The sequence below is a fragment of the Eschrichtius robustus genome, chromosome 1 (assembly GCF_028021215.1).
Source record: "Eschrichtius robustus isolate mEscRob2 chromosome 1, mEscRob2.pri, whole genome shotgun sequence".
NCBI classification, from domain to species: domain Eukaryota; kingdom Metazoa; phylum Chordata; class Mammalia; order Artiodactyla; family Eschrichtiidae; genus Eschrichtius; species Eschrichtius robustus.
In genome coordinates this window covers 130,030,486-130,056,843 of record NC_090824.1, presented here as the reverse complement: position 1 = coordinate 130,056,843, position 26,358 = coordinate 130,030,486, and the positions used below count along the sequence as shown (strand labels likewise).

Genomic DNA, 26,358 nt, shown 5'->3' with positions numbered 1-26,358 from the left:
TGATCTGTCCATTGGTGAAAGTGGGGTGTTAAAGTCCCCTACTATGATTGTGTTACTGTCGATTTCCCCTTTTATGGCTGTTAGTATTTGCCTTATGTACTGAGGTGCTCCTATGTTGGGTGCATAAATATTTACAATTGTTATATCTTCTTCTTGGATCGATCCCTTGATCATTATATAGTGTCCTTCTTTGTCTCTTGTAATAGTCTTTATTTTAAAGTCTATTTTGTCTGATATGAGAATTGCTACTCCAGCTTTCTTTTGATTTCCATTTGCATGGAATATCTTTTTCCATCCCCTCACTTTCAGTCTGTATGTGTCTCTAGGTCTGAAGTGGGTCTCTTGTAGACAGCATATATATGGGTCTTGCTTTTGTATCCATTCAGCCAGTCTGTGTCTTTTGGTGGGAGCATTTAATCCATTTACATTTAAGGTAATTATCGATATGTATGTTCCTATTCCCAGTTTCTTAAATAGTTTATGTTTGTTATTGTAGGTGTTTTCCTTCTCTTGTGTTTCTTGCCTAGAGAAGTTCCTTTAGCATTTGTTGTAAAGCTGGTTTGGTGGTGCTGAACTCTCTCAGCGTTTGCTTGTCTGTAAAGGTTTTAATTTCTCCATCGAATCTGAATGAGATCCTTGCTGGGTAGAGTAACCTTGGTTGTAGGTTTTTCTCCTTCATGACTTTAAGTATATCCTGCCACTCCCTCCTGGCTTGCAGAGTTTCTGCTGAAAGATCAGCTGTTAACCTTATGGGGGTTCCCTTGTGTGTTATTTGTTGTTTTTCCCTTGCTGCTTTTAATATGTTTTCTTTATATTTAATTTTTGATAGTTTGATTAATATGTGTCTTGGCGTGTTTCTCCTTGGATTTATCCGGTATGGGACTCTCTGTGCTTCCAGGACTTGATTAACTATTTCTCTGTGCTTCCAGGACTTGATTAACTATTTCCTTTCCCATATTAGGGAAGTTTTCAACTATAATCTCTTCAAATATTTTCTCAGTCCCCTTCTTTTTCTCTTCTTCTTCTGGGACCCCTATAATTCGAATGTTGGTGCGTTTAATGTTGTCCCAGAGGTCTCTGAGACTGTCCTCAGTTCTTTTCATTCTTTTTTCTTTATTCTGCTCTGCAGTAGTTATTTCCACTATTTTATCTTCCAGGTCACTTATCCGTTCTTCTGCCTCAGTTATTCTGCTATTGATCCCGTCTAGAGTATTTTTAATTTCATTTATTGTGTTTTTCATCATTGCTTGGTTCCTCTTTAGTTCTTCTACATCTTGTTAAATGTTTCTTGCATTTTGTCTATTGTATTTCCAAGATTTTGGATCATCTTTACTATCATTATTCTGAATTCTTTTTCAGGTAGACTGCCTATTTCCTCTTCATTTGTTAGGTCTGGTGTGTTTTGACCCTGCTCCTTCACCTGCTGTGTGGTTTTTTGTCTTCTCATTTTGCTTATCCTACTGTGTTTGGGGTCTCCTTTTCACAGGCTACAGGTTCGTAGTTCCCGTTGTTTTTGGTATCTGTCCCCAGTGGCTAAGGTTGCTTCAGTGGGTTGTGTAGGCTTCCTGGTGGAGGGGACTAGTGCCTGTGTTCTGGTGGATGAGGTTGGATCTTGTCTTTCTGGTGGGCACGTCCACGTCTGGTGGTGTGTTTTGGGGTGTCTGTGGCCTTATTATGATTTTAGGCAGTCTCTCTGCTAATGGATGGGGCTGTATTCCTGTCTTGCTAGTTGTTTGGCATAGGGTGTCCAGCACTGTAGCTTGCTGGTCGTTGAGTGAAGCTGCGTCCTGATGTTGAGATGAAGATCTCTGAGAGATTTTCGCCGTTTGGTGTTACGTGGAGCTGGGAGGTCTCTTGTGGACCAGTGTCCTGAAGTTGGCTCTCCCACCTCAGAGGCGCAGCCCTGATGCCTGGCTGGAGCACCAAGAGCCTTTCGTCCACACGGCTCAGAATAAAAGGGAGAAGAAAATAGAAAGAAAGAAAGAAAGAAAGAAGATAAAATAAAATAAAATAAAGCTATTATAATAAAAAATAAGAAAAAAGATTATTAAGAATAAATGTATTCAGAAAAAAAATTTTTTTAATTTTTAAAAATAGATTTATTAATTTTTTGTAGTAAAAAATAAGAAAAAAATTATTAAGAAAAAAATTTATTAAGAAAAAAATGTTTAATTTTTTAAAAATAAAAAACATGAAAAAACTTATTAAAAAATTTTTTTTAATTTCTAAAAATAGAAAATAAGGAAAAAATTATTAAGAAAACATTTATTAGGAAAAAAAATTTTTTTTTGAGTAAAAAAAAAAAAAAAAAAAAACACGGACGTACCTAACCCTGGGACTAATGGTGAAAGCAAAGCTATACAGACAAAATCTCACCCAGAAGCATACACATATACACTCACAAAAAAAGGAAAAGGGGAAAAATTAATATATTCTGCTCCCAAAGTCCACCTCTTGAGTTTGGGATGATTCGTTGTCTATTCAGGTATTCAACAGATGCAGGCACATCAAGTTGTTTGTGGAGCTTTAATCCGCTGCTTCTGAGGCTGCTGGGAGAGACTTCCCTTTCTCTTCTTTGTTCTTACAGCTCCCGGAGTTCAGCTTTGGATTTGGACCCGCCCCTGCGTGTAGGTCGCCTGAGGGCGTCTGTTCCCCGCCCAGACAGGACGGGGTTAAAGGAGCAGCTGCTTCGGGCGCTCTGGCTCACTCAGGCCAGGGGGGAGGGAGTGGTACGGAGGAGGCAGGGCGAGCCTGCGGCGGCAGAGGCCGGCGTGACTTTGCAGCAGCCTGAGGCGCAAAGTTGTCCCTGGATCACAGGACCCTGGCAGTGGCGAGCTGCACAGGCTCCCGGGACGGGCGGTGTGGAGAGTGACCTGTGCTCGCACACAGGCTTCTTGGTGGCGGCAGCAGCAGCCTTAGCGTCTCCCGCCCGTCTCTGGGGTCCGCGCTGATAACCGCGGCTCACGCCCGTCTCTGGGGTCCGCGCTGTTAGCCGCGGCTCGCGCCCGCCTCTGGGGTCCACACTGATAGCCACGGCTCGCGCCCATCTCTGTAGTTTGTTTAGGCGGCGCTCTGAATCCCCTCTCCTCGTGCGCCGCGAAACAAAGAGGCAAGAAAAAGTCTCTTGCCTCATCGGCAGCTGCAGACTTTTTCCCGGACTCCCTCTCGGCTAGCACCGAAGCCCGAGCCTCAGCTCCCAGCCCCCGCCCACCCTGGCGGCTGAGCAGACAAGCCTCTCGGGCTGGTGAGTGCTACTCAGCACCGATCCTCCGTGCGGGAATCTCTCCGCTTTGCCCTCTGCACCCCTGTGGCTGCGCTCTCCTCTGTGGCTCCGAAGCTTCCCCCCTCTGCCACCCACAGTCTCTGCCCACGAAGGGGCTTCCTAGTGTGTGGAAACCTTTCCTCCTTCACAGCTCCCTCCCACTGGTGCAGGTCCCGTCCCTATTCTTTTGTCTCTGTTATTTCTGTTTTCTTTTGCCCTACCCAAGTACGTGGGGAGTCTCTTGCCTTTTGGGAGGTCTGACGTCTTCTGCCAGCGTTCAGTGGGTGTTCTGTAGGAGCAGTTCCACGTGTAGATGTATTTCTACTGTATCTGTGGGAAGGAAGGTGATCTCCGCATCTTATTCTTCCGCCATCTTGCCCCTCTCCCCGGCAGTTCTATTTATACTGGTATTTTGCAGTATCTAAGTGGTGAAGCCTCTCATTTCCAATGTGGAAAACGGAAAAGATTATTGAATAATATATTCTGAAATTCGGCTCAACTCCCCAGCTCCAGAGTCAGAAGTTTTTAATTTTAAGTGCTAGGATTTTGTGTTACAAGTAATTTTGAATTGACTTTGCCACTATCATGGATACAAACTGATTTAATTCAAGGAAGTAAGTCACTTTTTCCCAAACACTAATGAATAACTTCTATCTGAACCCTCCCTCTGCAGGCAAAATGAAATAACAAACTTTCTGCTCAGGAGGCACTTTTATTCAGCTCTTTGGCAAGCACAAAATAGTCCAAAAACGATTTACCTCCTCTCTTCCTTAACTCATCTGTTACAACTTAGAAAGACCAGATGGAATTTTAATCAAAATTGAAATTATATTTCTAAATTTTAAAAATCTTAACCAGAACAGTTTAGTGAGTCAAAGTGATAGTGGAAAGACACTAGACTTGTCTACTAGAGATCTAGATTCTAAAAGGAGACTCTGCGTATTATGTTATGTTCAGAAAAGTCTTGCATACCCCGAGGTCCATTTGATGATGATGGGTGAAAAAAGAAAGATATAGAACATAAGGTAGATTTATATATTATTCTTATAATTTTTATGAATCAGTGACATAGCATCATACATTTGTCTGTGAATTGAGAACTTTTTTAATGGATTAGAAGCATGACATACCAAATTCATGTGGGCATTTGCCCCAGAGGAGAGGGAATGGGACTGAAGTTGGTTATTAAAGGGGTCATTAGACTTATCTATAATGTTTTACTCTCTAAGCACACACACACAATCACTTAACACAGTAAACCATTAAAAGTCACATTTTAAAAAGGAAAATAACTTATTTATGTATTCTTATATTTATAAAATGCATTGTCCTGAATCTAGAGTTTTCCTGAAGGAAAATATTAAGTAAAATGAATTTGTAGCCTAGTGCAGTCAAAAAAACCCTTTCATTCTGGTCCTGGTTCTACCAGTTTCTAGCATCATGACCTTAGGTAACTACCTAATTTCTCTGAACATGTACTTAACTATGAAATTAAGATACTGTATCTGCCCTTTTATCTCACAGAACTAAATAAATTAGTTATTTGAAAACACTTGAAAAGCTACAGAGCACTATATAAGATAATATTATTCTCTATGAAGGCAAAACTGGTTACATTTCTCATTTTAAAATATAAATTTAAATCCCTAAAAAGAAATAGGTTTTGGATTCTATTTAGTAAAAAGACACTAGAAGCTCTCCTGCTAAAGATAAGGAACAAGATCAGAATACTAATATCTCCATTACTATTTAACATCATGTTGGAGGTATCAGTCAATGTAATTAGATAAGATAACTGGAAGCATGAGAATTGGGAAGAAAAAGATAAAACTATCTTTATATGCAGATGATATAATTATACATCGAGACAACACAAAAGAATCCATTGAAAAGCTACTACATGGAGTAAGAGAATTTAGTAAAGTAGCACGTTATAAAATCAACACACAAAAATCAATATACAAATATAAACCAGTTAGAAGATAAAATGAGAAAGAAGATGCTATTATGATAACAAAAAATGAAAGAAAATATCAAATCATAAATTTAAAAAGACATGTCCAAAATTTATATGAGGAATTATACTAGGCTGAATATAGACATCCAGAGATCAGGTCCTAATCCCTGGAACCTGTAAATGTTACCTTACAAATAAACGAGTCACAGGTATGAAATATACAGTATGGGGAATATAGTTATAATATATAGTTATAATTATGTAATATCTTTGTATGGTGACTAGACTCATGGTGGTGATCATTTTGAAATGTACAGAAATATCCAATCACTGTACTATGTAACAGGAACTAACATAGTGCTGTAGGTCAATTATACTTCAAAAACAAACAAACAAACAAACTCACAGAAAAAAGAGATTAGATCTATGGTTACCAGAGGTGGGGGTGGGCGGGAGGGGGAATTGGATGAAGGCAGTCAAAAGGTACAAATTTCCAGTTATAAGATAAGGACTAGGGATGTAATGTACAATACGCTAAATATAACGCTGACGTACATTATATATGAAAGTTGTTAAGAGAGTAAATCCTAAGAGTTCTCTTCACAAGGAAAATTTTTTTTCTCTATTTCTTTAATTTGGTATCTATATGAGATGACAGATGTTCACTAAACTTACTGTGGTAATCATTTCATGATGTATGTAAGTCAAATCACTATTCTGTATACCTTAAACTTATACAGTGCTGTATGTCAATTATAACTCAATAAAACTGGTGGTGGGGGGAACAGAGAGGTAGATAAACAAAAATTTTTTAAAAGAAAAGAAAAAAGGGTCCGTGCAGCTGTGATTAAGTTAGGGATCTTGACAAAGGAGATTAACCTGGATTAGCTGGGAGGGATCTAAATCCAGTGTTTTTATAAGAGAGAGACAGAGCGATATTTGAAATACACACAGAAGAGGAGAAAGTAACACAGAAGAGGAGGCAGAGATTAGAGTGAAGCGGCCATAAGGTAAAGAATGAGAGACAAGGAAAATAGTTTCTCCTAGAGCTTGCAGAGGGACCACAACTCTGCCCTACACCTTAATATTGGCTCAGTAAAGCTGATTTTAGATTTCTAGCCTCTAGAACTGTGAGAGAATAAATTTCTGTTGTTTTGAGACACCAAGTTTGTGGTAATTTGTTATAGCAGTCAGAGAAAACTGATACAGGAATATAGTAAAATCTTCTGAAAGACATAATGAAAACTTCAACAAATAGACATACCATGTTCTAAGACCAGAAGATTCAAAATAAAGATGCTCAGATGTCAGATTCTCTGTTAATTTTATACTTAATATGCTCCTAGTAAAATATCATTAATATGTTAATAATATTAATGAAGTTATAAAAATAGATTATAAAGTTCATTTGAACAGAGTAAGAATAGCCAGAAAGACAAGAGGCTAGCCCTATTATATATTAAAATATATTACAAAGCCTCTATTATAAAAATAGTATAGCATTGTACATGAATAGACAGATGAATGGAACAGAAAATACAGAAATAGATGCAACTGCATATTGAAACACAGCTAAAGGTGAGGGAAGGTTTCAATTTATGAATTATTCCAGCTAATAAATGAAGAAGCCATTTATAATTAGAATATAATTATTTTGCAATGTATCAATGATTATTTACATCACAAAAGACACAATCAGACATATGCTTCCTGATAAAAGAACACAGTACCACCTATGAAGTGGCCTTGCAAAAAAGGTCAAACCTGAATCTAACAAGTTTCTCTAGATCTAACTAACAATGTATGGAAAGTACAAGAGACAACAAAAGAAAATATAAAGTACACCATGGGCATACACTCAGCAAAATCTAGACTACGGGAAACTATAGGACATATGATCCAATTTCCTCAACAACTGCAAGGGGAAAAATAGAGATGAAGGAGGAACTACAGATTAAAAGAGAATTAACAGACATATCAATGAATTACATGCATGAATCTTATTTGAATCTGAATTCAATTAAACTGGAAAAGAGAGAATCAGGAAAGTTTGAGCACTGACCAGATATTTGATAATATTAAGAAATTATTTTCAGGTGTGAAATTCACATTTTGTAGTTTTTTAAGGTACTTATATTTTAGTGCTTTATATTGAAATATTTACTGATAAAATTATGTGATGTCTGGAATTTGCTTCTAAATAATCCAAGTCTTAGGAGTTGGGGAGAGGGACCAAGCCTTGGGGAGAGGGATCAAGGAGGTATGGTGGAAAGGAATGTGGGTGGAAATATCAATGAAACAAGATTAATTATAGGTTAATAATAGTTGAAACTGGTTATAGATATATGAAGATTATACCATTCTTTCTACTTGTGTATATATTTAAACTTCTCCATGATTAAATGTTTTTAAAAACCTGTTTTGGAAAAATTTCAATTCTGGGCAACTATTCACAAGCAAATCTAAAGTCTGCAACCAACAGTGGTTTAAATGCTTCTTAAAAGACATTGCTATTAGATTACAGTCTGCTAAACATTCAATTTTTAATTAACTTGTCTCTTCTCAAAGTAGTAAATAGGATACCCAGGTTACTATTAGGCAAATTAGACTGTCAAAGGACAGAAATAGGTGATACTTATTGCTAGTTGATTCCTAAAAGAACTGAAGTACTCATAATCCCTTTATACTGAAACTCAGGCAACACTAAAAATCCTGTTCATGGCTGCCTAAAAACAGAGCACCCTACCTTCTACCTTGCTTTTCCTCCCCTCTTCATGTACTCTTTGTCTATACACTGTTCTATTGTTAAATCCATCCTCTCCGCACACACTTCCCACCTCCTGCTTTTTTCCTCCAAAAACATCTACATATTTCATATTGACTGGTCTTGCCAGTCAATTTGATCATTATAAAATTGTTCACAAAGCATCTGAAAAAGAACAGATATATGTATATGTATAACTGAATCACTTTGCTGTATACCTGAAACTAACACAACATTGTAAATCAACTATACTCCAATATAAAATAAAAATTTTTTTAAATGTTCACAAAGCAAGGTAGTAAAAGATAATCAAGGCTCAAATATCCCTACAAATGGCCCTGGCCGCTGTGAAAATCTGCTATTCCCCATTCTTCAGGAGGTGCTAGAAAGATGAACAAAATTCAAATTCTTACAAAGACCAGACTACTCTGCTAGAAGTTTGGTTATTATACTTTGGATATTTGCTGTCTACACTGGTGTACTTTATAATATTCCCTCTATGTTCACCAGTTAGTGATCCAACCAAACACTGCAATGTCTTAGAATGTGGCTAAAGTAAGAATCTCTTCCACCCTGAGAAGCCATAATGCTGCCTGGAAAGTGCCTCAACTAAGCAGGATGGCTACCTGCTAATGCAGGCTTGAGGTTTAACAGGAATCACAGATATGGAGATTATATCAATAGCTGAGCTTGGGACTGTCTGCACTTTTCTTCTTGAAATAGTACAGGGAGAATTAGTCACATGACAGAAATAACAGAAAAGTAAACAAAATAGTAAAACTGTAGGAACAAAAGTAGCATGAAATCTTAAGGGGAAATTGGAAAACAGTGATTGAAAAGACCATAACAGCTCTGACTGACTGAGCGATTACTATGTGCCAGGCACTATACTAAAGGCTTTGGATGTGAAATGTTTTTTTAATTAATTAATTAATTAATTAATTAATTAATTAATTTATGGCTGTGTTGGCTCTCTGCTGCTGCGAGCGGTCTTTCTCTAGTTGCAGCGAATGGGGGTTACTCTTCTTTGCAGTGCACGGGCTTCTCATTGCAGTGGCTTCTCTTGTTGTGGAACACGGGCTCTAGGCGCGCGGGCTTCAGTAGTTGTGGCTCACGGGCTTCAGTAGTTGTGGCTCGCGGGCTCTAGAGTGCAGGCTCAGTAGTTGTGGCACACGGGCTTAGGTGCTCCGCAGCATGTGTGATCTTCCCAGACCAGGGCTCAAACCCGTGTCCCCTGCATTGGCAGGCGGATTCTTAACCACTGCGCCACCAGAGAAGTCCAGTGAAGTGTTTTTATAAAGAGGAAAAAGAGGACACCTAGAAAGGATAAGTAATTTGCCTGATATTATATTTAATTTATAAGTGGTAATAAGGGATTCAAACACAGGCTGCCTTACTTCAAGCAGGTACACATAACAACTACACAATGTTGTCATAAAAAGATGACACTAGGATGCTGGCAAAATAGTAAAAGTATGATAATAAAATTGTTCTGAAGGAATACAGCTCTATTTTTAAATACACGTGAATACTAAAATATCAGAAATAAATAGGTAAAATATACAAAATTTTGCTCTACTGTCAACTGGACCAAAATATATCCCTTTCATGTATTAAGATGTATTGGCAATATTAAAAATAACTGATCCAAATTTAACATGTTTTCTTTCTTTCTCTCTTTCCTTCTCTCTCTCTCTCTCTCTCCTTCCCACACCACGCTGTGGGATCTTACTTCCCTGACCAGGGATCAAACCTGCGCCCCCTGCAGTGAAAGCACAGTCTTAACCAGCGGACCACCAGGGAAGTCCCTAACGTTTTCTTAACACAAAGTATGGGTAGGAAGTGACAGTCAATGACTTACAAAGGAATATATTCACTTCACACAGAGGTAAAAAAGCAAATTAATTAATTTTGAGTTTATTCTGAGGAAAATAATAAAATCATGATTTAAAATGAGTAATGAAATATAAAACTTCAATCAACAAACAATACATTCAAAATACACACTTCCTCCTCATAGAATAGTCAATTAAAGGAGGAAGAAGAGGGTTAAGGAATAACATAAAAGTCAATTAGCATGAAAACTTGCTAAAATTCACTATCCATAAACAAACGCCAAGTTAAAAACAATTTTTCTTTTACCAATTAGGCAAAAAAAATTTTTAAACAATAAAACCTAGGATTGTCATGTGCGTATGTTACTTCTTTAGTAAAAGAAGTAACTTCCTTACTTTCTGATCCCCAGATCTTTCATTAGTCTCTCTCTAGCATGCTGGTCTTTTCTTTATAAAACTTGGGATAATTTTGACTATGTATATATTTAATGTTTGCTAACTGCTACATATTATAAGCTCTTTGAGAGCTGTGACCATGTCTGCTTTGTTTTCTGTTTCCCCTGTTCTAACCAGTGCCTAGCACCATAGTAGACAGTCAAAAGGCATCTGTTAAATGAATGATTAAATGAATGGACCAAATGCTGGCAAGTATGTAAATTAATTGTACTTCCCACAATTTACCTTAAGGAAATAATCACACGCAAAAAAATTTCTAAAGAAGAATGCTGTAGAGGAAAACTAAACTCCATGTTATGTTTAAGATAAATCTGCTGGTCTAAAGACTGTTTTTTATTGTTTCTTTGTTTTGGTTTGGTTTAAGTTTGCTTTTTGTTTGTTTGCTTTTGGCTAATAGTCCAAAAATAATTAGGGAGAAAATCTGGACAAGTAAAAACAGTTCTTATTTTAGGCAAAGCAGGCAGTTTTTTAATAATAAAAGATACTGCTTTAACCATATTTTTCTAAATTTCTAAATCTGAAGTTTATCTAAAACAACATCATAAACATTGTCGTTAAACAGCTCCAATTTTCAGGAAGCCCCCAAACTTCTAACTGGTTCTTACTAAAGGGCATAATATAAGTTGAGATCACATAAATTTAACTAAATTTGTTTATGTTCTATTAATTTTCTTTTATTGGATTTTATCAATCTCTAAAATAACATCACATTAACATAACTTTAAGAAAATTATAATCTTAGGCAATGTTAAAATATCTTCATGGTTTCTCTATTACATATTTTAAAGTATACAATTGAACGGTTTTTAGTATAGCCACAGTTGTGGAACCATTACCACAATCTAAATTTAAAACATCACCCCAAAAAGAAGCCCACCCCTACCCCTCAGCCCTAGGCAACCACTAATCTACTTTCTGTCTCTCTATGAAATGCCTATTCAAGACATTTCATATAAATGAAATCATACAATATGTGTTCTTTTGTGACTAGCTTTTTTCACTTAGCATAATATTTTCAAGGTCATCCATGTTGTAGCATATATCAGTATGTCATTCATTTTTATGGCCAAATAATAGACCATTGTACGGATGTAACGCATTTTGTTTATTCATTCATCAGTTGATGGACATTTGGGTCATTTCTACTTTTTAGTGATTATGTTTAATCCTTTCAAGAACTACCAAAGCAGTTGCATTCTCACCAGCAGTATATGAGGGTTCTAATTTCTCCATATGATTCCAATACTTGTTATTGTCTGTCCTTTTGATATGGCCATCTCTGTGGGTGTGAAGTCCTATCTCATTGTGGTTTTGACTCGCATTTCTCTAACAGCTAATGATATTAAGCATCTTTCCATGAGCCTGTTGACCATTTGTATATCTGTTTTAGAGAAATGTCTATTCTGATAGTTTCCCCAGCTTTTAATTGAGTTGCTTTATTATTATTGAGTCGTAAGAATTCTTATATATTCTGGAGACCAGTCCCTTATCATTTATATGATCTGAAAATATTTTCTCCTACTCTGTGAGTTCTCTTTTATTTATTTATTTATTTATTTATGGCTGCGTTGGGTCTTCGTTTCTGTGCGAGGGCTTTCTCTACTTGCAGCGAGCGGGGGCCACTCTTCATTGTAGTGCGCGGGCCTCTCACTATCGCGGCCTCTCTTGTTGCGGAGCACAGGCTCCAGACGCGCAGGCTCAGTAGCTGTGGGGCACGGGCTTAGTTGCTCCGCGGCATGTGGGATCTTCCCAGACCAGGGCTCGAACCCATGTGCCCTGCATTGGCAGGCAGCTTCTCAACCACTGCGCCACCACGGAAGCCCCTGTAAGTTGTCTTTTTACTTTCTTAAAGTTATCATTTGTAGCACAGAAGTTTTAAATTTTGATATAGTTCAATTTATCTTTTTTTTTTCTTTTGTTGCTTGTGCTTCTGGTGTCATATCTAAGAAACCACTGCCAAATCCAAGGACACAAAGATCTACACCTACATTTTCATCTAAGAGTTTTATAGTTTTAGCTCTTACATTAGATCTATGATCCAGCTTGAGTTAATTTTTGTATGTGGTTTGAGGTAAGGGTCTAACTTCATTTTCTTTTCCTCGTGTCCGAGCACCATTTGCTGAAAAGACTATTCTTTTCCCCACTGAATTGTCTTGGCATCCTTGTTGAAAATCAATTGACCATAAGTGTAAGAGTTCATTTCTGGACTCTCAATTCAATCCCATTAATATATATGTCTATTCTTTTTTTTTTTTTATGTGTGGTACACTTTTATATTTTCTATTCTCTTCTTTCTCTTCAAATTTAATTTTTATTTTATATTGGAGTATACTTGATTTACAATACTGTGTTAGTTTCCGGTATACAGCAAAGTGATTCAGTTATATGTATATATACACCTCTATTCTTTTTCAGATTCTTTTCCCATATAAGTCATTACAGAATATTGAGTAGAGTTCCCTGTGCTATATAGTAGGTCCTTGTCGATTATCTATTTTATATATAGTAGTGTGTATATGTTAATCCCAAACTCCTATATGTATATGTCTAATCTTATGCCAGTACTACACGGTCTTGATTACTGCAGCTGTAATACTAAATTTCGAAATCTCCTTGAACTTTGTTCTTTTTCAGGATTGTTATGGGTATCTGGGTCTCTTGCAACTCCATAGCAATTTTAGTATCAGTTTGTTAATTTCTACAAAAAAAGCAGGCTAGGATTTTGATAGGGACTGTGTTGAATGTGTAGATCAATTTGAGGAGTATTGCCATGCTATATACATTTTATAACATCTTTCAAGTTATGTATATTTACATAACTACAATCATACTATACATACTACTATACTTGATCAGTGTTTAAAAAATTTTTTTATTAAGATATGCCTCATACATTTTTAAGTCATTAAATTTTCTTGGCCTTGAAGCCACAAATCCAAGAATCTGGAACATTATTTTTCATCTGAAGAGTAAGCAACACAAATAAATTATTTTTCATTTTACCTCCTAAGACTAAATGTTGCAAATGAAATTTACAAAGTAAGATTATTTTGGACCAGGAAAGCAGAAGACCTGGTGTGTAAGTCCTTGGCTTCTAACATTGTCTTTGGGAATGTTTTTATCTACTCCATTCTTTTCAAGAACCACATAGGGCAAGAAGAGAATTTAAGGTAGCAACCAGCAACAACTGGTAAACCTACCAATAAGCAAATAAATTTAAGGAAAAAGTATAATTCTATATATATATTAAGCACATATAAAAGGTTAAATTCACTTGGCTTTGGAGCATCAAGTTCTCTTTATCCTGTGTGGTATAGCCATCAGGATCAGTTGGGAGGGCTCCTTAGTGTGAATGGACCATCTTGACACATTTCATTGACTTCTGAAACAATATGGTAGCTTATCTTCTAATATGTGAATCCTGTTGGCAGGGGAGCCTCTGGGATAGCAGCAAAAGAATCATGAGCCTGTCTATAAATACTCTACAGGAAGAAAGTATGGTCTTTTTGTAAGCATTGATCTGTATTCGTTTTTGTGTATGGAAATACTTTTGCTTACCTTAGGAACATAAATAAAATTAAATGTAAATAATATCTTTAAATATTAGAATAAAATTCACCTGAGTAAAGTATTCATTATTTGAAAAATAGTTCTTATATTTTTGAGTTTCATTATGACTCATAGGCTTTTTACAGTCTTAACTTATAATATTATCTTTTCTTTTTTTATGTTCAAGTGGTCACAATTTAGTCAGCTGGAGCCACTGTAAGCTGCCTCTTGTGTCCTTTTGAGGGAGCCTCTGAATTTTCAAAACATCCTTGCTTGCTATCTGGCAGTTACTGCTGCCTGCCTCCCTCCCATCTCCTACCCCACTTCTACCCTTACCCCTCCAATCTGTACTTTATCTGCCTAAGTATAATCTGCCTAAGAAAATCAGGTATCCTTTCAAGAAGTTCTGGTTTCTTTTAGTGGAACACAATATTAGAGAAAAAAGTCTATGGGCTAGAGGTGCATTTCAAGATTGGCTTTATGGACTGACATTGTTCTTAGGCCATTTTAGTCAACAGAACTAGAAAATATATATGTAAAGACATTAATTTTTACTGTTCTTTTCCAACTGAATTTTAACATTAAGGCATACTTACTTTAATTTTAAACCCCTTATCTAAATTATAACTGCATTCCTTTTTGTAACATGATAAACCATACAACTATTACTTTAGCTGAAAATCTTGATTAAAACTGGTATAATTATTGGTTCTGTCAATAACAACTTATTAATGTTAAAACTTAGCATAAAAGTATTTACACAATAACAAGGTTAAATATTACAATTGCCTTTGTATAATTTGACTACATTCTACTCCAATTAATGAACAGTCAAATTATCTTGTTTGGGGTTACTTGTAATTTTTTAAATTGTTTTGTTGTTAAATATACAGTTATCTGATGTATTCTCTATTCTGATTCTTTAATTTTAATTTGAGATTGTTGATGTTTTAACTGACAATTCTTTCTTGGTAGCAGCATTACAATACTAGAGTTTAAGGGAAGGCTGTTTTTTATTAGTATACTTTATCAGATGGATGAAAAATATAAGCAGTTTGATCTGTCACTGTCAAGAATTTTATTTGATTAACCTAATGACTCATGTGGTTATGTGCATAACCTTTCTATACAAGGTTATGCGCATAACCTTTCTATACAAGGTTATGCATGTACTACAAACCTTTCTTTTTTATACAAGTTCTTTCTGGTAAACCGAGTTTTGTATGTGCAAGAAATTTAGAAAATTCCAGTCATTTAAATTTCTATGCAAGATTTTATATATTTGCATACATTAAAATATAATGCTTGTAAACTAGTTGGTAATATTTTGTTTCTTGGTTTAGGCACTGGTTACACAGGAGCATTAACTATAAAAATTCATTAAGCCATACATTGTGATTGTGCACTTTACTCTACATATATTATATATTTAAAATCTCATTTTTGTAACTGTTTTGCATTATAGTTACTAGACATTAACACCGATTTTAAAAAATCATTTTTAAAGAACCAGAATTTATAAAATTTAATTTTATCAAAGATGTTATTTTCATTTTAGTTAGCAGAGCTAACTGAAGACATATATAAACCAAGAGTTATATTTACCAGTTTCATTATGCCACAACTTTTATTACTTTAAAGAGGAAGTTAATATAAAATTTCTTAAATTTAAGATTATGAATCTGAAAATAGAACTCATAAGATTTTTCTTCTTCTACCAAAGAGTTAGGAGTGGTTTGGTTCCCCATCACAGCTAAGAAACTATGGTTTATGTGACCAAAGATATTGTAAATTTTTTTTAATTAAAAAATATGATTTTTAGGTTTAGTTACTCATTTTAAGCTATAAATAATGGTTTTAACATATGTAAATTAACTGGCTTATTTTATTTGCTCAAGAAACTGCATAAAAAACCACTCCAAGAAAACTTAGTGCTCTGTTATCTGTGCAAATATACTGTACACTAATCAAGTTTTGAAAATGATATTGGGAAGTCCCAAGTTCTTAAAAATGCACCATTAAGCACCAATTAAAATATCTAATTGCATGAATATATCTAATTGAATAAAACTTCACTTGGTAATAGGTGTGAAAAAAAATTTCTTCTACAACATCTATTTAAAAGAATGGAAATATATAAATGTATTTTTTGTAAACATCCTGAAGGCTACACCTTTATCTGTTTCTGGAGAGATTTTCTAATCAGTAAAGCTAAAATGCACTAAGTGTTTTAACTAACAATTTTTTCCAGAAAAACCTTACTCTCAAAAAAGGGGTGGGGGGAGAGTTTTTATGCTCCTAAAAAGTGACAGCATGCCAAAAGTTACAATAAAACGTAATGACAGCAATAAAATGCTAACATTAAAAAGCTTATTTAGAAACACACCTAGTTCCTTTGAGACTAAAATTTTAAAAAAGGAAAAAACATGTCACCCTAAATCTTGGCCAAAGAACCAATAGTTTCTAAGCCGAATAAAGAGGAAAACTAAACCACTCCCACTTCTCCTTTGGTTAAAAAAGGGCAGGGGGGGGTTGATTTCTTTTAAAACATATATAACCTCAAATGTGGGAGCTTTAATATGAAAAATCTTTACTTCAAAGGGTAATAAAATATAGGGTTATAATAAAAGTAGGTAATTTTAATATATCTTTGGGAAGTTCCTTATTTAATGTAACAATTTAAAATTTCAGAAGAATATTGGTCAATTTTAGGTCTTTTTAAAACTTTTACTCTTAAAAAAGTATTTTTATGAGTTTTACTTGTATGGTGATTGTGTAGTTATCACAGAATACAAAACTGGAAAGCAAATAGGGCACATCCAAATCTATGCAGAATTTGGGTTTTTGCACTTGAGGTCCATATAGCTAAACTTTTCAAGAACTGTATTGAACAACACATAAATAAAATGTGAATATGGGATTTCACTTGAAATGTGTTATAAACCAAACACTTGGTATCTTAAAAACTGGTTATTATAAAACTTATACAATACTGTAAAGTCACAAGGACCAACAGAATTCTTCCATTAAAATGTTCTGTGTAGAGTCTTTACCTTTTATAGTTCTCTGATAATACTTAATATGAATTGTATTTTACTTTGACATTAACTTGGTTATAATTACTGACATTCTTAATTATGAACCTGCAAACTAAAACAATTTTAGATTAATAGCATAGGTATTTATCTAAAGACTTTTAAAAGAAAAAAACTTGAGGTTTGGCATCAAACTGATTTTAAAGTAAAAAGAATGTTGCTAGTAAAATAATGTACAATGGTTAATTGCCTATAATAATTAAAAATTAAAGGACAATTTTAGATAAACTCTCAAAACATTGAATTTATTTACAGTCTCTCTAAATTATTTAGAGTACTATGAATCACTACTCAGATAAAATTCTATCTAAATAACTTAAATAGATATCTGATAGTCAATTAGGACTTCTCTCTCCTTTCCAACAACTAGTACCTTATACACAAACTGGAAAATAATATAGACAAAAGCACTGTAAGCTTAATTCCAACATATTTTGACCAAAATAAAAACAGGTCATCACATAATTCCCATGCATGTCCTACTTAGGTACTCTTGTTTACTTGTAAAACACACTGCCTCTTCCATAAGCCCCAAATAAAATGTTTTAAAACAATATATCTGGACTTCCACTTCCAAAAAGATAGAAAACATGTATTTTTCCCCATATCCTTACTACTAAGCACAGTTAAAACCCCTGAACATTATATGCAAGACAAGCATGAGATAAGAAGACTTGGAAAGGTGGAGAGAGGAAGAGAGACCAACTAGGGACTTCAGGACCTGAGTAATGACACAGCAGTGAATTCCCTGGGTTTTCTTTTTGCCACATATACCCTAGACTGGGGACTGGAGATGCTGGCAATCCAGAAGCACCAATGGACACAGACAAAAAAGGCTCCAAGAAAAGACTGCTCTCTGCATAGCCAAAGGACCAGGAAAAGAATAGCCGAGCAAGACAGAAAATTTTTTAAGAAGCCAAAACCACAGAAAACACTGCAACCCTACCCCTCCACCAGCAAAGGCTGAGTGGAGAACATAGACTTTCACCCTCATCAAGCTTCACTGAGCTGCCCCGACCCCTCTGCCCTTATCCCACAGAAATGCCACTGAAAGTGTGAATACCTCTTCTCTTCAAGTAGAGAAGACTAAGTAAGGAGCTAGGACTTTCTTCTCCACCCTGTGGTAACAACGCAACACTCCCCATCCACCACTGAAGTGGTGTCAGAGGTCTATTTAAATCTGTAGCAGAAGAGCTAAAGAGATGTAAGAGATGATACAGATGTTTGAATTATCTGACAGGGATTTAGAAGTAGCCATCATAAAAATGCTTCAACAAGCAATTATGGACATGTTTGAAACAAATGAAAAATAGAAAGTCTTAGCAAATAAATAGAAAATCTCAGCAAAGAAATAGAATATATAAGGATGAATTCAATTTTAGAACTGAATAACACGATAACTGAAATGAAAAACTCAATGGGTAGGCTCAACAGCAGAAAAGAGGAAAGAAGCAGTGAAGTGGAAGACAGAACATTAGCAATTACCCAATCTGAATAACAGAGAAAAAATGAAAAAAAAAAATTGAACAGAGCCTCAGGGTCTTGTGAGACTACAATGAAAAGATCTAACATTCATGTCATCTGAGCCTTGAAAGGAAAAAAGAAAAAGGATAAGTCTGAAAAAGCATTCAAAGACATAATAATGGCTGAAAATTTCCCAAATTTGGCAAAAGACATGAATTTACAGATTCAAGAAGCTGAGTGAATCTCAAACAGAATAAACCCAAAGAAATCCATGTCAATACATATCATGGTCAAACTTCTGAAAACTCTAAAGACAAAGAAAAAAATCTTGAAAGAAGCAAGTTAAATGACAATTTGAATTCTCATGAGAAATCATGAAGGTCAGAAGGAGATGGCATAATATTTCTCAAGTGTTAAAAGGAAAAGGACTGTCAACCTAGGAATTCTTTATCAAGGGAAAATATCCTTCAGGAATGAAAGGATAATCAAGACCTCTCAGATGAAGGAAAATTAAGATAAGTTGTGGCCAGAAGACCTACCCTAAAAGAATGACTAAATGAAGCTCATTAAACAGAAAGGAAATGATAAAAGAAGGAATCCTGAACGTTGAGAAGGAAGAAAGAATAACGGAAGGAGGAAAAATATGGGTAAATTCAGTGAGCTTTTCTTTTCCTCTTGAGTTTTCCAAATTAAGTTTGAAAGTTGAAGCAAAAACTATAATACTATCTGATATGGTTCTCAAGGTATGTAAAAGAAATATATATGACAATTATATTATGAATGGGAGAGGGTAAAAGAACATAAAGGCAGGTAAGGTTTCTACATTTCACTGAAACTGGTAAAATGCTGATACCAATAGATTGTGATGTTATGTATACATAATGTAATACCTAGGCAGTACAAAGAAACACACTCAAAAACACTACAAGTCAAGATGGAATTCTAAAAAAATCTATATCTCTCAATATAAGATGGCTGCTATCTGATCATGTGCTTAAAATGCAATTTATGTTTTAAAAAACTAAGGCCTTAAAGCCCAATAATATTGTTAATTTAAACAAAAAAATTGGTATAACATTAAATACCTGGTAAGTTAAAAGTAGTAGCAAAATGTTCCATATAACTGGGGGAAACCTAGTAGCTCAGTAAAGAAGGAAAGATCAATTTTTAAACTTTTCACATAATGACAAAAAAAATTAAAGTTCAATGGAATATGTCTGGTCATTGTGCTTTAAGAACTCATATGTTTTTACTTTGCCCTTGGCCTGTAATCTTGATATAGCAACTGGTGATTGCACCCAAAATTTAACCAAAATCATGGATGCTAATCTTTTAAAAGATTCAAATATAACTAGGATTTTTATTACCACAAGAGCGAAAACCAGAATGGCTTTATCAATAAAGAACTCATGTATATAAAGCTTAGCATACACGCACACACTGAATCATTTATAGGTGGGCCAGACTCTGGCTGAATGTCTTAACTTTGGAGAACAAATTGCTTGTATTTTCCATCCATGTCATGAAATGAGCTCACAAAGAATAGACTTCCCATACTCTACAGAAGTTAAGTGTTGCAAGTAAGAATTAATACCTGAAAGCTGTCATCATGTAAGAACTGCCAGCTAAAACACCAACACCTTCAAATTAAAATGAACTTGAATAACTGAGCTGAAGTACTTCCAACTCAAATCAAAGTTGTAATAACTATGCTTCATTAGTGGTGTGTACTCAAAAAATGATCACAAAAAGAAACATTGCATCTTGTTATTCTTCCAGCAGTTTTCCTATAATTTGTTAACGCAAATTTTAATTTTTGCTGGCAGGTAAAACAAACAAGTAATTATGTTTATATTAATTAAATGTCCTTGTTAAAGAAATGTAATGTTAGGGTTGGGGATAGGGGCAATAGGGAGAGAGGCTGGTAAAAGGGTACAAACTTTCAGTTATAAGAAAAATAAAGCCTGAGGATCTAATGTATAATATGGTGACAACAGTTGATGATACACACAAAAATGTAAAGATGGGGCTTCCCTGGTGGCGCAGTGGTTGGGAATCTGCCTGCCAATGCAGGGGACGCGGGTTCGAGCCCTGGTCTGGGAGGATCCCACATGCCGCGGAGCAGCTGGGCCCGTGAGCCACAATTACTGAGCCTGCGCGTCTGGAGCCTGTGCTCCGCAACAAGAGAGGCTGCGATAGTGAGAGGCCCGCGCACCGCGATGTAGAGTGGCCCCCACTTGCCACAACTAGAGAAAGCCCTTGCACAGAAACGAAGACCCAACACAGCCATAAAGAAAGAAAGAAAGAAAGAAAGAAAGAAAGAAAGAAAGCAAGCATGACACAAATTAAGCAATGTGAATACCATCAAGCTTTAAAAAATAAAAAATAAAAAATAAATGTAAAGATGTGAGGTGATATGTGCTAATTAACTCAATGGTGGGAATTCTTTCACAACATACACATATGTCAAATTATCACATTGTACACTTTAAATATATTATAATTTTATTAGTCAATTATGCCTCAATGAAGCTGAAAAAAAAAGAAGATCTATAACTTGATGGCTTTGCGCTTCTTGGTATTTATGTTTTTGGGTAGTGTCTTTCTTCCCCCACTGAAAACAGGCTCTCCCTATGTGATTGTCTTGGCCTGTTATAGGACATTAGCAAATCTGACACTGCATAGGCTTTATAAGAGCTTGCGTACAGGGGGCTTATAAAGCTCCCTCTTGGAAGCAAGCTGCCATGGTATAAAGACACTCGGGCTAGACTACTCAAAGATGAGAAGTCATGTAGAGAAAGACCCTGGAATATGAGCAGCCATGTTGGATGTTCTCATCCAAGTTGAGCTTCCTCAACTCTACCATATGAAGCAGAACTGCCCAGCTGAGTCCAGACAACCCATAGAATCGTGAGAAATAATAAAATTTGGGGATGGTCTTTTATGCTGCAACAGATAACCAAAACAGCTTCACTAAATTATATTTTGAAAAAGGAATACAAATTTAGTTTAGGTAAAGAGTTAAAAATCAGAAAGTTATCCAATGAGTAATGTTAAAATTTAATCAGAACCAAAACAAATTCATGACCTTGAAATATCTCTCTTCTAGTTCTGTTGAGTAAAATAACCTAAATAATAATATCACCCAGCACTGATATGCATCCCAGGTACTTTGGTCTCTAATACCATGTTCTACTTTGTCTCCTCAAACGGATGGCTAATCCCATTCAGAACACAGAATATACGAAGTGGTCTTGATACAACTGGTTAATGTCAGGAAACAAGAAGTCTTTAAAAATACATGAGATCCTAGGTTTCCCTGGTGGTGCAGTGGTTGAGAATCTGCTTGCCAATGCAGGGGACACGGGTTTGAGCCCTGGTCTGGGAAGATCCCACATGCCGCGGAGCAACTAGGCCCGTGAGCCACAATTACTGAGCCTGTGCGTCTGGAGCCTGCGCTCCGCAACAAGAGAGGCCGCGATAGTGAGAGGCCCGCGCACCGCGATGAAGAGTGGCCCCCGCTCGCCGCAACTAGAGAAAGCCCTTGCACAGAAACGAAGACCCAACACAGTCAAAAATAAATAAATAAATAAATAAATTTATTAAAAAAAAAAAATACATGAGATCCTATCAAAAGAACACAGAAGACAGCTCAAAAGAACAGAAAAACAGAACTTTTTCCCCATAAAATATTAATAGACAGGCTAATGAAACTACTATACCTCCAAAGGCCACCCTCTGGACCTTCGCATTAGAAGACATGCTCCTCATTATCTAAAACATTAATGAAGTGTGTCATGACATTCCGTTCACAGGTTTGAAAGACTCTCCCAAGTGCCATGGCCTTGGTCCTTGAAACAGTGAAAAGTGAACTTGCAGCACCAGAACCAAGCGAATTTTACCTTTTTAATGTTCTTGAAATAAAAGGAATCTGCTTTTCCTTCCAATTTTTCCTTTTCAACTCCATCAATTGCCAATAGATTTGAATAATTATTGCCTTACTACTACTTCCCTTGCCTTCTGTGGTCCATTAGGACAAAAGCCGTCCTAAAGACAAAAAAGACTCACATATTGAGCCTTCTTTTAACACAAACCTAGAGAACCAAGTTAAGAGTTTTTGTTACCCTATTAAAACAATCCTCTATCATTACCTCTACTCTTGCTGATTTATCCAAAGAGATGACTAGGAAAAAACAAGTTATTCATGAGATACCAAAAAAAAGGCCCTAAAACTAATATTTCATATTCTTGCGTTTATAGCTTCAGGCCCATGAATATCTAGTGACTTAAAATTATAAAAGGCAAATTATATAATTTATTTTAATAGTAGTTAATAGTACTTAAATATATAACTATTATGTTAATATTACTTTAGAAGTTACACTTTTTTAAAAAAGCAAAAAGTATTCTCTTTAAAAAGAAAAAAAGCAAGTTGTACAATGCAATGCATTAAAGAGGCATGATTTTTAAAGCTGAAAAAATACAACTAAAACTAAGGAAAAATCAAATATAAGGAAATTAATTAAATATATAAATTTAAGTACATAGTAAAAAGATGTTTATCCTGCATCATCAGGATCTATGTGTATGTAGACAAGTGTAGACTGCTGTACACCCAACTCTCAAAAAGAGTATAAGGTATACTTAAAAGGTATGAGTAGTTACAAGAAGTACTTGTGGGCTTCCCTGGTGGCGCAGTGGTTGAGAATCTGCCTGCCAATGCAGGGGACACGGGTTCGAGCCCTGGTCTGGGAGGATCCCACATGCCGCGGAGCAACTAGGCCCGTGAGCCACAACTACTGAGCCTGCGCGTCTGGAGCCTGTGCTCCGCAACAAGAGAGGCTGCGATAGTGAGAGGCCCGCGCACCGCGATGAAGAGTGGCCCCCGCTCTCCGCAACTAGAGAAAGCCCTCGCACAGAAACGAAGACCCAACACATTCAAAAATAAAAAAAAAATTAAAAAAAGTACTTGTAACTAAAAAGGTATGAGTAATTACAAGAAGTACTGATGTTTTCAACAACTGTAATTACTTAATACATACCTGTGATGTTTGTATAAGATAACCTCAAAACTGTCTTGTATTCTAAAAAAAAAAATTGTTAAAGATGCACTTTTCATTATGAAAACCTATATGCCTTTACTTTGGCATGAGAGCATTTCTTTTATATGACTCTCTTGCCAACACTGTTGGAATACTGGACATACAAAATAAAGAGTACATAACTGACTTAAATCAAACACAATGATAAGCCTAGTTTCACAGAGAAAGTAGCCATGTTAGCATGGCCCTACATACCCCTTAAGCCCTTCCATGGAAAAGACGTAAAGTACATTTTCTAAGGTATCTTCTATGATCTGTGATCTGTATATATTTTCCTTATGTCTTGTATCATCTATATCTTCAACACAAAATCATTCCTTTTTCTGAGAAGTATCTTTTCATTTCCTACAAGCCTTAAGAAAGTTTAGGTTAAGAGGGTACAAAGAAAAAGCACAGGCCATGAAATTATGGAGTTAGGCCGGAGATTGTGCTGAGTTGAGAATCCAGGTATTGCTAACCAGCAATCTCAGAGAGTACTGTGTGACAGTATTAATGTCACTTCAACTAAAGTCTGCATATATGTTAGTCAGTTGTGACCTACTGCTCTACAACTACCAAAAGGCAATAGCTGGTGTTAGTAATAATGACCACTAGACAGCAAGAAAAGACAATTATCCTCTTCAGTATGTTCTGTTCCTTTACCACAAAAAAGAAAAATTTTATGAAGACTTTTGTTTAAATCAACTATCATAAGGGCTAGTATTGAAAGGGTTAACTTTAGTTATCTAGGGCACTTTATTCAGAACTTTATCCACTACTATTTATGACTTAGGTTGTGCTGTGTTTTCATTTTTGAAATCTAATTTTTAACTAAGACCTTCTAACAAGTCTGAAATACAGCTCTGCATAGCTAGCGTGTACTTTAGTACTTTTTTCACACCTACCGGTTAAATTTTATTTAGTTAGATAGTTAAATGAAACCCCAACATTACTAGATGCTACAATAAACTACCGTTAGACTAGATGAACAGGCCTCATGGTCCCATCTGGAATATCAGCTATCAGACACAAACACCTCGAGGTGTCCGTGTGATGTTGATAGTCTCAGCACCCCTGAATATGACCTTATTAGTTTTCAGCCATCGGGGAGGGACAAGTGGGAAGCTGTAATTCTGCTCAGCTAGGGTTTTGAATCCTGTGCACCCGACGATGCTCTGTGGAAGTGCATAGGAGGTCAGCGAGCGTCCCAGACAGCTGCCCGCAATCCACACGCTCCCCCTGTTTAACCACAGGCTCAAACTCTTTCTGTAAAGGGCCAGAGAGCAAATAGTTCAGGCTTTGCAGCCCATCCTGTCTCCCTGGCAACTACTGGACTCTGCTGTTAAAAGGCGGGAAAGCAGCCTGGACAATACACGAAAGAATGAGCTGGCTGCGTTCCAGGAAAACTTAACGAACAATGAAATTGGAATTTCGTACTTTTGCGCAAGTCACGAAAGATCACATTTCACATTCACGGCTAAAAATGTGAAAACCATGCCCAGCCAGCCAGCCAGCCAAACCAAAGCCGGCCGCCCGGGCCCTCTGGCCGCAGGTGGCCCACCCCGCTTTATCACAGCTGCAGCGACTCTCCGGTAAACGGGGCCAGGGGAGCAAGGACCGTCTCCGCCGGGGTGAAGAGGTCACCCCCGCAGCCCCAGGGACCCAGCCCGGCGCAGCCCGGTCACGTTTGGGATCCACTGCCTGGATCACTGCCTGGTCGCGCGCAGGTGGGGTCGGAGTAGGACAGGGACACACCTCAGTACCAGAGGTATAGGGCCCCTGGACAGTGGGGCTGGGGAGGCACGCAGGACCAAGAAAAAGAAGAGCCGGGTCTCGGACGGGCCCTGAAACCCGGGAAGTTCCCCCAGCAGTGTCCCCTGGGGTGGCTGCTACCTCGGGCCGGTCACTCACTCCGATACGACGGCACGGACGAAGGCCATAGCAACAGCGCAACTAGAAGGACTGCGAACTTCATGGGCATCGACCGCAGCACTCCGCCATGCGTGGAAAACGTCCTGGGGCCGCCAGGCCGGTTACCTCAGGCCGAAAGCGGAGGGCGTCGGCGGCCTACGCTCCTACCTCAAGGCCGCGGGCGCCAGGCAACGGTTGCCTCCAGCGCGCAAGCGCAGAAACGGTGGATGAGGGGAGCGCGAACGGCCGTGGCCCCGCCCGCTCTTAGCGCCGCGCAGAGGGGGCGGGGTCGCGGCGCCTCGCCCCTCCCCCGTGCACATGCTTGCTGAGGCTTCGCGGGCCTCCGAAAGTCTTGACACCCCGGGGAATACTGGGGCTTTAAGGGTGGGTGTGTGGTGGTGTCGGCCCATGCGGGAAACTGGACTTGTAGCTGTGCCTAATACAAGGCCTCTGCGAAGAAGGAAGTGTCTGATGGACGAGATCAATAAATAACCTGGCCATTACAACAGCGTGGAAGTGCCGTAATGGGGAAACCCTAGGCACTGTTCAGAACAGAGGAGGGGCCCCCTATTCCAAAGGGCAGGGATCGGGGAGGTTGCCTAGATGGAGGAAAGCTTGGAGCTCCCCAAGAACTGAAAATAGTTCAGTCTAATTGCAAGGGCGGGGGAGGGGCAGTTGTTGGAGGTGAGGGAGGAGAGCTAGGTAGAAGCATTAAAGCCGCCTTAAGGGGCTTTTTTTCAAAAGATTGCATTACATTTTTTGGAAAAGACAAAACTATAGCTGTAGAGAATAGATCAGTGGTCGTCAGGGGTTAAGGATGGGGAAGGGCTTGACTATAAAGGGATAACATGAGGGGTTTGGGGGGGAGGGTGATGGATTGTTGTGGTGGCCTCAGAATCTATACGTGTGTTAAAAGTCACAGAACTGTAGAATCAATTTTACTGTATGGTAATTTTGTAAATTTACAGACACCCATACCTCTGC

General features: G+C 37.2%; 1 protein-coding gene across 2 annotated transcripts in view; it reads right to left on the bottom strand.

The window, feature by feature from the left end:
- The window catches only part of SPESP1 (sperm equatorial segment protein 1), an 80,360-nt gene extending 54,872 nt beyond the window's left edge, over positions 1-25,488 (bottom strand). The window contains exon 1 of one of the 2 annotated variants that reach the window (XM_068554554.1): positions 25,375-25,488. In XM_068554554.1, coding sequence (XP_068410655.1) covers positions 25,375-25,444 — 70 coding nt within the window. In that variant the 5' untranslated portion in view covers positions 25,445-25,488. The remainder of the gene's footprint in view (positions 1-25,374) is intronic. The other variant, XM_068554559.1, reaches the window with a different exon arrangement.
- Between the last annotated feature and the right edge of the window lie 870 nt (positions 25,489-26,358).